Source organism: Chiloscyllium plagiosum, unplaced genomic scaffold (genome assembly GCF_037043375.1).
Source record: "Chiloscyllium plagiosum isolate Xiang-an unplaced genomic scaffold, Cpla_swu_hap1 HiC_scaffold_1, whole genome shotgun sequence".
In the NCBI taxonomy this organism is placed as follows: Eukaryota; Metazoa; Chordata; class Chondrichthyes; order Orectolobiformes; family Hemiscylliidae; genus Chiloscyllium; species Chiloscyllium plagiosum.
In genome coordinates, this window is record NW_028270139.1 from 32,904,380 (window position 1) to 32,919,699 (window position 15,320).

General features: G+C 37.5%; 1 protein-coding gene across 1 annotated transcript in view; it reads right to left on the minus strand.

The window, feature by feature from the left end:
- Positions 1-9,103: 9,103 nt before the first annotated feature.
- The window catches only part of cnot6l (CCR4-NOT transcription complex, subunit 6-like), a 94,533-nt gene continuing 88,316 nt past the window's right edge, over positions 9,104-15,320 (minus strand). The window contains exon 12 of the mRNA XM_043696480.2: positions 9,104-13,899. Within this exon, the coding sequence (XP_043552415.1) occupies positions 13,687-13,899 (213 nt within the window). The 3' untranslated portion in view covers positions 9,104-13,686. The remainder of the gene's footprint in view (positions 13,900-15,320) is intronic.

Here is a 15,320-nt window from a genome sequence, read left to right on the forward strand (position 1 = left end):
CTCACGTTACAACTCATCACCTTCAACCATTTCCGCTACCTACAAACACAGACCCCACCACCAGGGATATAATTCCCTCCCCACGCCTTCCAGAATTCCGCAGACAGTGTTCCCTACATGACTTCCCTGTAAGGTCCTTGTTCCCCCCACCAACTCACCCTCCACTCCCGGCACCTTCCCTTGGCACCACAAGAGGTATAAAACCTGCGCCCACACCTCCATCCAAGGTCCCAGAGGATCCTTCCACATCCAACAGATTTTCCTGCATCTCCAAACATGTCATCTACTGTATCCGCTGCTATGTGTCTCCTCTACATTGGGGAGACAGGACACCAACTTGCAGAATGTTTCAGAGAACATCTCTGGGAATTCACAAAATACTCCACTGCCTTGTGGCCGAACACTTCAAATCCCCCTTTGCCAAGGAACATGCAAGCCCTGGGCTTTTTCAACTACCAAATTCTAGCCACCCGATGCCTGGAGCAAGAAAGCCTCATCTTCCTCCTTGGGACCCTTCAACCACACAGATCAATATCAATTTCACCAGTTTCTTCATCTCTCCTCCCCCCACCTTATCCTAGATCCAACCTTCCAACTCAGCACCACCCTCTTGAACTATGCTACCTACCCATTTTCCTTCCCACTTATCTGCTCCACCCTCTGCTCTGACCGATCACCATTACCTGCACAGGATTGGAATAATCGATGGGATTTTCCCATTGTTCCACTTTTTACACTGGACCTGTGTTAATGTTGGAGTTGAAGTGAGCCATTTGTCTGCTCTCCATTCAATAAGATCATAGCTAATCTGATAAATTCACTTTGCCCTATAACCCTGATTTCCCTACACTGATTAAAACAAACTCTACGATCCTTGACAGTTCTTTGTGGTAAAGAATTTCATACATTCAATACCCTCAAAAGAAGAAATTTCTCATCATCTCAATCTTGAGTGTGCGACCCCATACTCCAAAATTATGCCCTCTGCTCCTAGATTTTTCCACAAGGGTAAACATTTTGCACTGGAACAGTATCTTGAAAATAAAATTATACACATATTGTAAAATAAATTATGAACAGTGTATTATTAAATAAATTTTCATTTGTGGAAAGAAAGTGAAGAAACTCAACAGGTCTTGTAGCATCTGTGGAGAGAGAAATAGAGTTAATGTTTCAAGGTCAATATGACTCTCCTCCAGCATTTCAAAAAAGCTCCACACTTCTGAACGTTTACATAAAACATAAAATGTTATTTGTTTTCTCTTTTCACAGTTGCTGCCAGACCTGAGTTTTTCCAGCATTGTCTGATTTTACTTCGGATCTCCAGCTTCCATAGTACCTTGCTTTGACAGACTTCTTCAATATCCACTCAGGAATACATCACATCCCAGATTGTTTTTTCCTCTTATCCATTGAGACTACAGAAATAAAAATGTAAACATTCATTTTAAATGGGATTAAATTCTGAGTCACATTGGCCAAACAAACAAAAAAAAAAAAATTGGTCTTAGAAAAATGACAAAGAATTAAGGATTGCAGATAAATAATGTACCCCTGGATACTGCAGACTTGAATTTTTCTGGAGGAGTTTTTTTTGGAAGAGTAAGAGATTGTTTTTCTGGCACCTTGGCCAATATTTATCACTTAAAGCAAAACAAAGAGTTACAGATTAGTGATTTTGTCGTACAGAGTTTATTCTTGAAAGAGAGAGAGGCATGCTGACAAATCTTTGCAACTTGCATTCATCAAGACAGATGCAAGAGTAGCAAATTTCAAAAGGGAACAATAATGCATACTGCATGAGAAACAGGGTGCTGATTGGTTGGCAAATGAACCCGGTCTGATCAAGGAATTGCCATAGAAAATGCACCAAAGAGGCTACCCCAAGCTTTTGGTTTTTTATAAAAAAGGCAAACCAACATCAAGTGGTCAGCTATCCCAGAGGGAAATGCATTCTTCATTATTTCAACTACAGCATTTAATTTTACTTGCCAGAGAGATGGGACCTAGAATGGGAAAAGCAGGGAAAAAATACATTAAATGTGAAGTCTATGCACATAGTAGTCAAATAATTTTTAAATTTCACAGTAAAAGTGAAAATAAAATCCTGCTGAAACAATTGTGATACATGCAAGTGGCAGAATTTTTAGAAAACATTATCTGCATCAAGAATATGGATTTTAAAATATTGACACAACAATATTTTCATGATCCTTGAGCTTCTAGCAGTTAGGAATACACTGATGAGCAACACGGTTAGAAAGGCTCTTTAAATGAAATCTTAAGTTCCTTGTGACCTGGCGGTGCCTCAAAGGCTCCGGCGGGAAGTACACAGTTTGAAAAGTTACTTCTGTACTTGTACCTACTTCAGAAGAAAGTGTTTACTTAGCATGTTGAAGCCAGTCACTCTTAAAACATAGGTCTTTCTAGTGTAAAATCCCAGTGGAAATAAGGCAGAGCATGATTAATTTCCACCACAATGAAAATGTGCCATGCCGATTTTGACTTAGCAACAAAAACTTAAGAAATGATCGTTAACTAAGAAATATACTCCTATATATCCATTAACAATACACGGCAAGAGATTTTATGGAGAAAACACAAATCTGCTAAAGGACCAATCTGCCCTGTACCTGAGGGATTGCAATGTTTTCCCTGAATATATTCAACAGTGAACACTCGGTGATTATCATTATTAGTGAAACTTTTTACTGAAGTCAATATTCTTCAAGAAGATTTTATCAAAAAAGATTTGCTCTCCAATTCAATAATTCCTAATCTTAAAAAAAGTATGCTTTCCTAGTATATGTTCTGAAATAGTCATACCAGGTTCTGGAATGTACTCTGGTGTCAGACCTGCTGAGCTTTTCCAGCATTGTGTTTGTTTCATACTTTCCTAAGACTTCAGTACCAGGACAGACAAATCAAAAAGGTTAACACTTTCAATTACAGTGTAAAAAGTTTCACAATTGAGATTTACTTGTAAAAGGACATTAACTTCCAAAGCTAATAACCTGGTACCTGTCTTTATACTACATCTCTAGTGTTCCCCATGAATTCAATTTATCAGCGACTGTGATATCTAGATATATGTAGTTGGTAACTATTCCAGTGCCCACATTTTAATATTATGGATTGGTTCCTCGTGGTATCATTTTCTCTCATTGGGAGGTCCCATTTATTAAGATCATTTATTTAAAAGGTGCTTGTGAACTCCCAATGCTTCAAAGGCTGCTGTGGAAAGTACATTCCTCAAAGTTACATCTGTTTTGATACCCACCTCCAAAAATGACCTTGTTTATTCAGCATATTGAAGCCAATTTTCTTTAACAGCCTAGATTTCAGAATGCCTAGTGGAAATAAGGCAGAGCATGATTCATTCCCACTGCAACTAAAAGGTGTGCTACATCGGAGAAGACCTGACAAAGCAAGACATAGAATGCTATTGCAAAATTTAAGCTTTGCAGTTACTTGAGAAACAGAAGAACTAAAGATCCATTGACTGGATCTGGAATCCAATTTTAGAAACACAGAAATGGATCATGAAACCTAAGATACTTATGACAACTCAAAATATACAAAGCAGTTGCATTCCCCCAACCGATCATGAAACTACAAGCAGAAAACTATTTAGGCCTTCGAACCTGCTCTGCCATTCAATATGATTATGGCTGGTCAAATTATTATTTCTTTCAAGTGCTTACCTTTTGCTGCATATCAGTAGTTAGCTGCTGAACTAAGCCCCAATGTTGTTGTTAAAAGATCAAATCTCTTTTGCTGATAATCTTAAATATGATATCTACCTAGCGACTCACTGATGACTGGAAGCATTTGTAATGTTATGTACCAGATCAGAATCCCAAATAATTTGATTTTGCAAAGTATTTTCCTTCTTTGATCCAACTGAAGTGCCAGATGACTGAAGGTTGGCCAACGTGGTGCCACTGTTTAAGAGCGGTAAGGACAAGCCAGGGAACTATAGATCAGTGAGCCTGACTTCACTGGTGGGCAAGCTGTTGGAGGGAATGCTGAGGGACAGGATTTACATGTGTTTGGAAAAGCAAGGACTGATTAGGGATAGTAAACATGGCTTTGCACATGGGAAATCAGGTCTCACAAACTTGATTGAGTTTTTTGAAGAAGTAACAAAAAGGATTGATGAGGGCAGAGCAGTAGAAATGATCTATATGGACTTCAGTAAAGCTTTTGACAAGGTTCCCCATGGGACACTGGTTAGCAAGGTTAGGTCTCACAGAGTACAGGGAGAACTAACCATTTGGATACAGAACTGGCTCAAAGGTAGAAGACAGTGGGTGGTGGTGGAAGGTTGTTTTTCAGACTGGAGGCCTGTGACCAGTAGAGTGCCACAAGGATCGGTGCTGGGTCCACTACTTTTCTTCATTTATATAAATGATTTGGATGCGAGCATAAGAGGTATAGCTCGTAAGTTTGCAAATGACACCAAAATTGGAGGCGTAGTGGACAGCGAAGACGGTTACCTCCGATTACAACATGACCTTGATCAGATGGGCCAATGGGCTGAGGAGTGGCAGATGGAGTTTAACTTAGATAAAAGTTGGTGCTGTATTTTGGGAAAATCTTAGCCGGACGTATACACTTAATGGTAAAATCCTGGGAGTGTTGCTGAACAAAGAGACCTTGGAGTGCAGGTTCATAGCTCCATGAAGGTGGAGTTGCAGGTACATAGGATAATGAAGAAAGCATTTGGTATGCTGTCCTCTTTGGAAGGATGCCATGAAACTTGAAAGGGTTCAGAAAAGACTAAACAAGGATGTTGCCAGGGTTGGAGGATTTGAGCTATAGGGAGAGGTTGACTAGGCTAGAGCTGCTTTCCCTGGAGCGTCAAAGGCTGAGGGGTGACCTCATAGAGGTTTATAAATCATGAGGGGCAAGGATAGGGTAAATTGACAAGGTCTTTTCCCTGGGGTGGGTGCATCCAAAACTAAAGGACATAGGTTTAGGGTGAGAGGGGAAAGATGAGATACCCAAGGAGCAACTTTTTCACGCAGAGGGTGGTGAGTGTAAAGAATGGGTTGCCAGAGGAAGTGGTGGTGGAGGCTAGTACAACTGCAACATTTAAAAAGGCATCCTGATGGGTATATGAATAGGAAGGGTTTGGAGGGATATGGGCTGGGTGCTGGCAGGTGGGACTAGATTGCATTGGGATGTCTGGTCGGCATGGATGAGTTGGACCAAAGGGTCTGTTTCCATGCTGTATATCTCTATGACTCTGAAGTCTTTTTTCTCCTCATGAAACAAGTTTCCCATCTGAGCATCAATTTCATGGTGCTGCAAAATTTTGATAGTTTTATCATCCTTCCCCAAATTCAAAATCAAAATCTTGACAACATTCTGACAACACTAAAGAAATTATTTTAATAGTTTTAACATATTTCTGTAGTCCGTACCCTCATTAATCCAATCTGGAATTTTACTTTTATTTTAAAAATAGATCAAGGTAATCTCTTTTGATTAAAAAAAAGTGTACATCTAAACCTCAAGTTCTTTAAAATTTCTTCATTATATTTTCGTTCTAAAGCTGATTAAAGGATTATTCCCTCATTTCTGTCTTTCATCAGTTTTGAAACCATGTTATCAATTTCCTGTATCTTGTGTCAAGTCCCAATCTCCACATGTTGCATTTTAAAAATTCAAATGCTTAACCTGTTTTACAACTATCCTTTTTCTGACATCTGTGGTCAATACTTGATCTGGCATACAGGAGATCGCACACCCATAGTAAGGCATAAAAGTGATCTTTTGGCAGAGGAGGGGCAGTAAATGCTCTTTCCCACATCTTCCTGTTGCAAAAATAAAGCCACGGTGGCTTACAGCTCAGGCTGCAAAGTTAAAATTGAAGTTGGATTCTTATTCATTTTGGATCCCAATGACATATGTACAAAAAAAATTTGTGCTTTTGCTATGTGCTCAGTAATGTGTGGTTAAAATTTGGACCATCAGCTCTTGACAGCTTCAGCATAGACAAGTAAACTGGTTAATTGTCAATGTCTCCCCTCTTTTGTTTTTGTCAGGTGGAAACTGATTATATAATGTTCAATAAGTCACAATTTCAGACTTGTTTTCTCCTATAAGGTAAATCAAAAAATGTTGGAGAAACTCAGTAAGTTGGCATCATCTGCAGAGAGGGAAGTGGAGTTAACATTAAGTCCAGTTTGACTTGTATAACTCTTGTATTCTAAACTCACTACACCAGTCAACATTCTGTTAGTTATACAGATTGCTAATCAGCATTGATTGCAAAAGCACACTAAATTGAAGTTTTAGGGATTGCAATTCTTATACCAAGAGCCTTCATGGAGTGCATGCTTTTACTGTGTTCTACCTCATATTCAATGTTGCAGACTTCTAATCAACTCATCAGTCATTGTTCTGCATACTTATGTATGTTGTCAAAAATTCCATACTTCTTATCCCATCAGCACTCCTAGTTTAGTATTAGCTATTGGATGAAAGTTTCCTCACCGAGCTGGAATTTCGTCACCCTATTAGGTGAGATCTTCAGTGGGCCTCAGGCAAAGCGCCCGAGACCCACTGAAGATGTTACCTAGTAGGGTGATGAAACATTGGGAAATGAACCTTCCAGCTCAGCAAGCAAACCTATATCCAGAGCTACAAATTCTCTCAAAACTCACTAGTATCAGCTATTTTTGCCAAACATTATTTTGGATTTCCAAAACAACTCTCAAAAATAACATTAGAAACTATCAAGTTTCCCATGATTGCAGGGACACTACTTTGTATTACCAGTATTTTCCCACCCTAATACAATCTGATCTTTGTTTTGAAGGTGACCAGGCATGTAGATGAGGTTAGTGTAGTCAATGTAATTTTTACAGATCTCAGCAAAGCCTTTGACAAAATCTCACGTAGCAGACTTATCAAGAAGGCAAATGCACATGGGATACAGGGTAATTTGACGAAGTGGATTCAGAATTGGCTCAGTTATAGAAGACGGAGGGTAATGAAAAAAAGTTGCTTTCGTGATTGGAAGCCAGTGGCTGTAGCATGGGTCCTCTATTATTCAGCATTTATATAAATGACAGATGACTGTGAGATGGAATTACTTCATTTTCAGATAACACAAAGATTGGTCAGGGGCTTAACGGGAAGGTTGAGTGTCGAGATGGTCACATGGGCAGATAAGTAGCAGTTAGAATTCAACCCTGAAAACTATGAGGTGATACACTTTGGAAGGAGTAATTTGACAAGTATTCAAATGAATGGCATGACACGAGGAAGTTCTGTGGAGCAACGTCACCTTGGCAGGTTTGCCCATGGATCTCTGAAGATGGAAGGGCATGTTCGTAGGGTGGCACAAGAGGCATACTGTTCACTTACCTTTATCAATTGAGGCATAGTTTACAAAAATAGGGAAGTCACGATGGAATTGTATAAAACTTTGCTGAGACCTCAGCTAGAGAGTTTGGTGTGTAGTTCTGGTCGCCACATTTTCGGAAGAATGCAATTGCACAGGGCAGGGAGGATGTGGTTTGAGGTGCAGATGAGATTCACCAGGATGCTGCCTGGGAAGGAAAGTTTAAGTTCCGAGAAAAAGTTGGATAGGCTGGAGTTGTTTTCACTGGAGCAAGATGACTTAGGGGCAATAGGATTGAGGTATACAAGGTTATGACAGACATGGACAGAGTGGATAAGGAACAGCTGTTCCTCTTAGTTGAAGGGTCATTTACAAGGTGGCATGGGATTAAAGCAGAGAGTGAGGGAGGTTTGGCAGGGGGTGGGAAAACCTTTTTTTTTTAAACTTGGCGAGTGGTGGCTGTCTGGAATATGCTGCCAGAGAGGGTGGTAGAGGCAAGTTGCCTTAAATCCTTAAGACGTACCTGGGTGAATACTTGTCATGCCATAACATTCAGGATTATGGGTCCAAGAGCTGCTAGAAGGGATTATGTTGGAAGGTCAGGTATTTCCCACAACTGGGCTGAAAGACTTCTTCTGCACTGTACTATTCTATGAACTCCTCAAACAAATACACAAATCTTTGTTACCCTCAACCATAGAGGAGATGCATCTTCAACTTACATGACAACCATCTGCAGACTTTTTAAAATGACAGATGTTGCAACAATTCACTATTCAGATTGCAAGCAATGGCCAAAACCGCATAACATGAAATTTTGAATGGGTATTCTCTACCTAAGCCCTGTGACATTTGCACTTGTGACATCTATCGACTTTCCAAAGTGCAGGAAACCAACCTGTAATGTTTTTCTCTCCTATGGTAGAAAAGTCCACCACTAGCCTTGGGGAAAGAGGGAAAAAGAAAAATAAATCAACATAGGTCAGAACCATGCAATATGAATATTATTAATCAGTCAAAGCATAAAACTTATGAGAGATAATGCCCCAGAAGAGTTTTTTTTTAAATGTCACCCCTGGGGTATTATATGTATGCCTTTATTTTATCTTTGATACAGTTAGAAATAAATCTGTTCTAATTCTGCAATAACTTTGTCCCAACACAGTAGCAAATGAAGTGGCAACAGCACAAAGGAAAATTTAGAGACTAAACAAACATCAAAACTTGATCGTTTTGGCTTTGGAACACCAGATAAAATAATGTCATTATTTGCATACCATAACATTTCTAAATTCATTCACAGACTGCCCAATAACAATTATCACTTAAATTTTCAAATTTAATTCCATGCTTTGTTCAGCTACTTCAGAGCGTAATTAAGAGTCAAATCACATTATTGCAAGTGCACAGAGAGCACATAATTTTACCTAAAAGGGCATTAGTAATGCAGATAGGTTTTCATGATGATGTAAGTAGTTGCCTGGTCATGATTACTGATACTGACATTTTACTCCAGATTTATTTACATGAATATAAATTCTACAGCTGTCAAGGAGAGATCTGAACTTGCGTTTCTAGATCACTGGTCCAGGTCTCTGGATTACTCACCCGATAAATTAATTATACTACATTACCCCCAAAAAGTGTGGAAATCAAATTAACTCATTAATTTTAAGAGAGGAGGCAGACAGAAACCTCGATGGTGTTCACTTCCCTTGTAGGTTTGACTCATTAAACACCAAAGAATAATTTTCAAATGACCATTTATTGCCTAGTCAAAGGAAAGAAAAAAAGAAACTACACAGGTGCAAGGGAACAAGCAGACATAATTTAGCCCCATACATTGAGAGCAGTACCCAAACTCCATATGGAAAAATACTCATCTTTTTAAATCTTTCACATAGTAGTACAAGTGAAGCATCTCTGCTGAGCTGTCACAAGTTCAGAGATAGATAGAGAGTACAGCTACTGGCTTAGTTGGTATATTTCCATTGTAGTTAAATAACTGGAGACAAAACATAAATCTAAAGCAGATTGGATAATGCAAAAATACTTCTGTAAATTAAGCACTTTCACTTTTGGACTGATTTTAATAAAGAATAGCTGGTGAAAATTCAAAAACTTCTTCATGCTTATTTAGTTCAAGTAAAATAGCACCCATCACATCAGTAAGAGGCAATTTACTTTTACTAAACCCTTACACTTTTACCCTTTGCAGAGTGTTCAGGAAGAAATAATCTATAGAAATAATAAAAAAGATTGTTGGGTGTTGGAAAGAAAGAAAGAAAAATAACATCCAACTGCTCAGACTTCAGGGAAATAAACATTATCCAGTGACCAATGGTTCTATACAGACACTGGTGATGCAACACAGTCCACTTTCATTTCCTATTAACCACCATGATAAATTTCTAATAGCAAAAACTATATATATATTTTTTTTAAAAAGGATGTTAAAAAAATAAAGGTGGTCAAATGCTGAAAATGTCTGATTCACGTTTTTTTAAAAAAACTAAATCATTGCTACCACATTTACAAACTATAATCCTTTAATACAATACAGGCAAAGTTTTGCAGACAGAAGCACCATATGTCTCAAAAAGAATCATATCACTCATTTGTTTTTTGGTGTTGCACATAAATAACGCAACATCTAAAAATCCCCCAGTAATTTAACTAACATTTAACTACACAACACTCTAAAATCTCACTGTCCCTTCCCAATAACTATACCCAAAAGTATTTTTTTTTTAAAAAAACTTTATTGGAATTTAATGTCCAAAATCTTTTGTTTTTAAATCTATTTCCACTTTCCAAATTAGAGCCCAAATGCAGTGTAATAAAAACGTTAATAAGCATGCTTTCTCGCTGTCTGCAAGATAGAATTTCGTTAGCTAGAATTATTTCAACACCACCTCAAATCTTCTGCTACTGATATACAACATGCAAACACTCTGAACCAATTTGTCATCTACCATCAGAATTTATTCTTGGTCCAATACCATTTTTGTAGGGGTGTGCGTCTGCACGCGCATGTGTGGGTGGTTAGTGAGGAGGCGGTTCCAATCCACCAAAAAAAATCACAAACATTTTACTGGTTCATTTAGGTATTAACAAATCAGGTTTCTCTAGATCTAATCAAAAGTGCAACTTGTCACCAATTCTCAAAGTCTGATCCAATTTAAAAATGCCAGCAGTTACTTATAAATTGCCAAGAGTGTGTGGCTGGAAAGCCCACCACTTAATTAGGTCAATTCTGTAGCGCTTCTTTATTGAACTGTAAAAGTACATGTGTTAAAGGCCAATATCATGGTGTATTTTGATAGTGCTTTATGGTTTTAAATAAGCACTTTTTTTTTGGTTATCTGCAGCTTAGTGATTATCAGGCTGCCATATACAATTCATAGAAATATATAATTACTATTACAAAAACCTGTTTTTGTGACTGTCTTAAGTCATGAGACCCGTACTTCATTTTAAATGACATTATCAAATATGTACTGAGTGATATGAAACCTTGAAAGACTGGAATTCAGTAGCTTTTCAATCCATTGAGAGCTATTAAGTACATTTGATAAGGGAGTGAAGGGTACTGAACAAGAAAAAGAATCTCTCCACATCAAAATGCACAATACCCAAGAAGTGACAAAAACCTTTACGCATTTGCAGGCTTTGTCGCTAAAGGTAGTACACTCCTGCATTACACAAAAAAAAACAAAAGACAAGCCGTGCTGGGAATGAGACAGAAATAAAGCTTGTCTCAGAAATCATTGTGCCATATCTGACTTATGACGCAGTTTCCAATGTCCCACACTCCTTACACCAAAGTTAACACATTACAGAGCTTGTACAAAACTGTTTTTAAGTTGTTTTTTGTGATTTTTCTTACATAAAATCTCACAAATCTTAACAGATTTATTGTATAGAATTTTAAAAGTTGCCTGGAGAAGGCCTGTCAGGTTTTCTCTGCTTGCTTGGGCAGTGCAGCTGCTTGAGCAAATTGAATGAGGCACGTTGTTATGAAACGAGGGACAAAACATAACAGAAACGTACATGAATCTGACTGTGCTTTCTTTATTTTTTTTGCCTGAACAATTAAGATAAACACACACAACAAACGTACGATCATCTCCATTTCATTTTTTTTTCTTAAAATGTTCTTTCCCTCACTTAGCTATTTTTAAAGTACACAGTTGTTGAAACTCTGGAAAAATGCATACAGAAGCAAAGAAAACCTGATGAACATCCTCTTGCAACAGTGTCTCGATCCTTTTTATATTGAAAGCAGACAAAATTTGCAGCTATTAACAGTAAGCTTTCCCAAAAACTGTTTTCCTCTTCAATTATAAAAAACAAAGCGAAAAATCCAGTTATTGGGCTCCTTTGTAGTTCATATACAACCATTATAGGTAAATTTTAAATTCCATTTTATACAAACTGATCTGACAAAATATTGGGAGTGAAGTATGGTAAGTTAATATTGCTTGTAGTTATTAAAAGAAATGCATGAAGGAAGTGTTTTAACAAGCAAGGACTTCAAATATTTTTAAGGACATGAAATCTTGGAATTTAAAAAGTGTCTAAAAAAGTTCAAATTTTTACACCTGAAGTGATTTCAAAACAAAAGTTTGAAATTTAGTTGGTGCCTCCAGTTTCTTTCATTCTCATTGCTCCACACTTCATGTCCTTAAAGGTTGTGAGGTTGCAGAATTAAAGTGCTGATTTAAAGCTTCAGATTTCAAATAAACAAACAATCTTGAAGTCAAGAATCCAGTCAGATATCAAAAGGTGGTTATTGGTAAATTCTAAAGCTAGACCTTGTCGACTTATGAACTTTATTTGATGTAATATTAGCATTATATATTAAACTTAAAAAAAAAAGATTTTACACATCAGAAGATATGCTGTCTGGCAGATTTCAAAAAACTTTCAAAGTGGGTTCTTAAAATGCAGTAATTTTTTTAAATGGGTTTAGGATATAGTTGAGAGGGTTCATTAGACTTATAAATTATATACTGCATCAATGAAAACCCAATTTCTTTATAAAGTGCAGTAGATTGTTGGAGTATACAACATGAGAATTAACGACCATCAGATGGTGCTTATTTAGTACAGTAATCTTTTCGGTGCTTTACCTGACTTCATGCTTAAATTATTTATGCTACACCTCAATCACTGTTCACTGCATATTTAACTCATAGTAGAGTAGAAAATGTGATCTTGCCCAGTAGACCAACATTGAATTGTACCTTTGACTGGTTGATGACAAAGCAGCCATTGGCAGTTATGTCCACGAGCCTCCTTCTCCCCAAAAAGGAGCAAATTATTACCAGTTCAATTGGGAAGACAAACAATCAAAATGGTAGTTCTTTTCTTTTTACAAAAGGGCTTTATAAAGCAATAGGATAAATTTAAATTCGACAGTTCATTTTCATTAGCTGTAATACACGCTCAAACAGTTTGGAAAATTTGAACCCTCTGTCTACCTCTCTCTTTCTCTCTATTCAGATCAATAAGCAACAGGTATCCTCTTTCATGAAACCAGTTATGAATCTCATTCTGAGCAAAACAGGTTAATGTCATCTCAAGTCACAGTCTTCTGGCCATCACCTCCACCTTTTGGTTTTAATTGTCTCTTGACTCCGGATCAGCCCAAGAAAGATTCCACTTAATTGTGACAGGGAGCCAGACAGGCAAGGCGAACTGTTGATCAGCCATCAAAAGTTGAAAAGAGAAGCACCAAAGAACTAAAGTGAAGTATGAAAAAACGTATGACTGAGACAGGCAAGGAAATCAAGGATAAACAAATAGAAAGGCATACATCAAAAATTCTCACACAAATCTGTGAAATGACTCTATGATTTCAGTCATGATTGATGAACAGATCTAAATAAAAGAGGGCAGGAGTAAAGCTCAGAACAAACATCTGAAGATGTTCTGTTTGTTGGTCTTTGGAGAAGTAGTAAATGGCACCATCTTGTAAAGCATGTAACTCCGTTGCTGCAATGCCAGATTATGTACATAATCCAACAGTAAAACCCAAACACTTGACACACAGTATTATAATACAATGCATTCAGTTGCAAGGAATGTCATCTCCAGTGTCTCCAAAGGTCTGAATAATAAACCTTTTCAAGTTTTTGTTTGTTCCAGCCTTAATGTTAATTGTGAAATAAACAATATACTTGAAACATACAGAATACATACATTTTTTGTTTAAAAAAAACAACAAATAAAGGTTTTACAGGCCATACTTCACTCCTTCATACTTTGACTTTACAACTGTACATGTCCATAAAAGTAGGCAGCGTTTCCAGGATAGGGATCCACTACCTCCTGCTGGGTAAATGTACACCATTCATCAATGGTGGCAAGGAAAGCTGAAGTTCAAGCTGTATTAACAGTGAGAAGTGGTCAGAGGGGATATGAGGATGTGGACATCCAGTGATAGAATTGTCCACAAGCCACTGTGGATCCAAAGGGCCAAGAACACCCAACACGTTCATCAGAGTCTTGGAATAAAAAATGTAGTCGATAACACCCTGGGAAACAAAACAAAGGGATACCACATTAATAGATCAACAAAACAAGAACATACTACTTGAAACCAACACACTAAGTTTCATGGCAGCACACACACTGAGGGTCTACACACTGATTGTCGCATTGACACTTCACGTCAGTGACTTCCGGTTCTTGAAGTCGCAGCCATGGATGGACCTCAGAAGTCCACACAGAAAGAAATAGTGAGAACGATGCTTCTGGAAATCTGAAATTAAGACACAAAGTGCTAGAAATGCTCAGCAGGTCAGGGGGCATTTGTGAAGAGAAAAAAAAAGTTAATGTTTCAGTTAATGATCCTACTAAAAGTAGGCTGTTGTTTCCATCATCCTAAGCAAGAATATTATGAAATAAAAGGTAACAGCTGAAGCATTGAGAACATGGCTTTTTGAAAAAATCCAGGAAATAAGGTTCTTGAGGTCACAGATCATTCCTTCAGACTTTACTTGTGCATGCGCCTCATAAAACCTGAATATTACTAGCCTTCTACATTTTTATTTCAGCAAAGCACTTACTAATGTGAACATGTACCCAATTACCTTGAATGAGTTTATGTTAGCACAGTAAAAAAATGGTTGCCATTGTATTACATAATGCAGTCAAAAACTGAAAGGTCGCACAAAGAAATAGGAAGACAAAAGAGAGCAGGTTGAAAATCTCACTCCCAACTAACTACTAGTGCATATCCAAGAGTAGCCCAAGTTGACATGGCTTCTGGATTTGCATGCTATTCTCGAGATGAAAGGTGTGCAAATGCTCTTATATATTTTAGAATTTGGAGCTCAAACTAATAGCAAGTGGGTTGTGGTCCATTTATAGGAAAGGTTAAAATAACTTCAGGTCTTTCTAGAGTCATAATTATAAACCAGTATAAATCAAAATTGCAGGTGACTGGCACCACATTGAGTGATAATTTGAGCTTGTTTGTATTGAGAGTTTTATACTGTGTGACAGAGGCGGAGGGAGAATGGGAAAGGGAAAAAAAAAATACTAAAATGGCTTCCCAGTTTAGAAGAAATTTTCTTCTTTGCTTAGGGAAAACCAACAGATTGGAAAGTTTTTTTCCCCCCCAGTTCACAGAAGAAGACGATGCTAGTATGAGATACACATCAACTTGGAGAAATTAATTAATTCAGAACAGTTAGGAAGTAAGTTATCAGAGTTTAAATGGTTTTAGTTTGAAAATTCAAGGCCAAAAATGTTTGGTTAGAAACACGAAGGGGTATTTTAAGCGAAGAAATTTCATCCTCAATTGTGCGAATAATCAAGGAAGCAGATATTAAGCTATCAAGAATAAAAATTAGTAGCATTGCGCACATTCATTTTATTTACAGATTCATAAATTTAACACCATTGTCTATGATCTCTGAAGCCAGATTTGTCCAGTAGTGACATCAGCTCG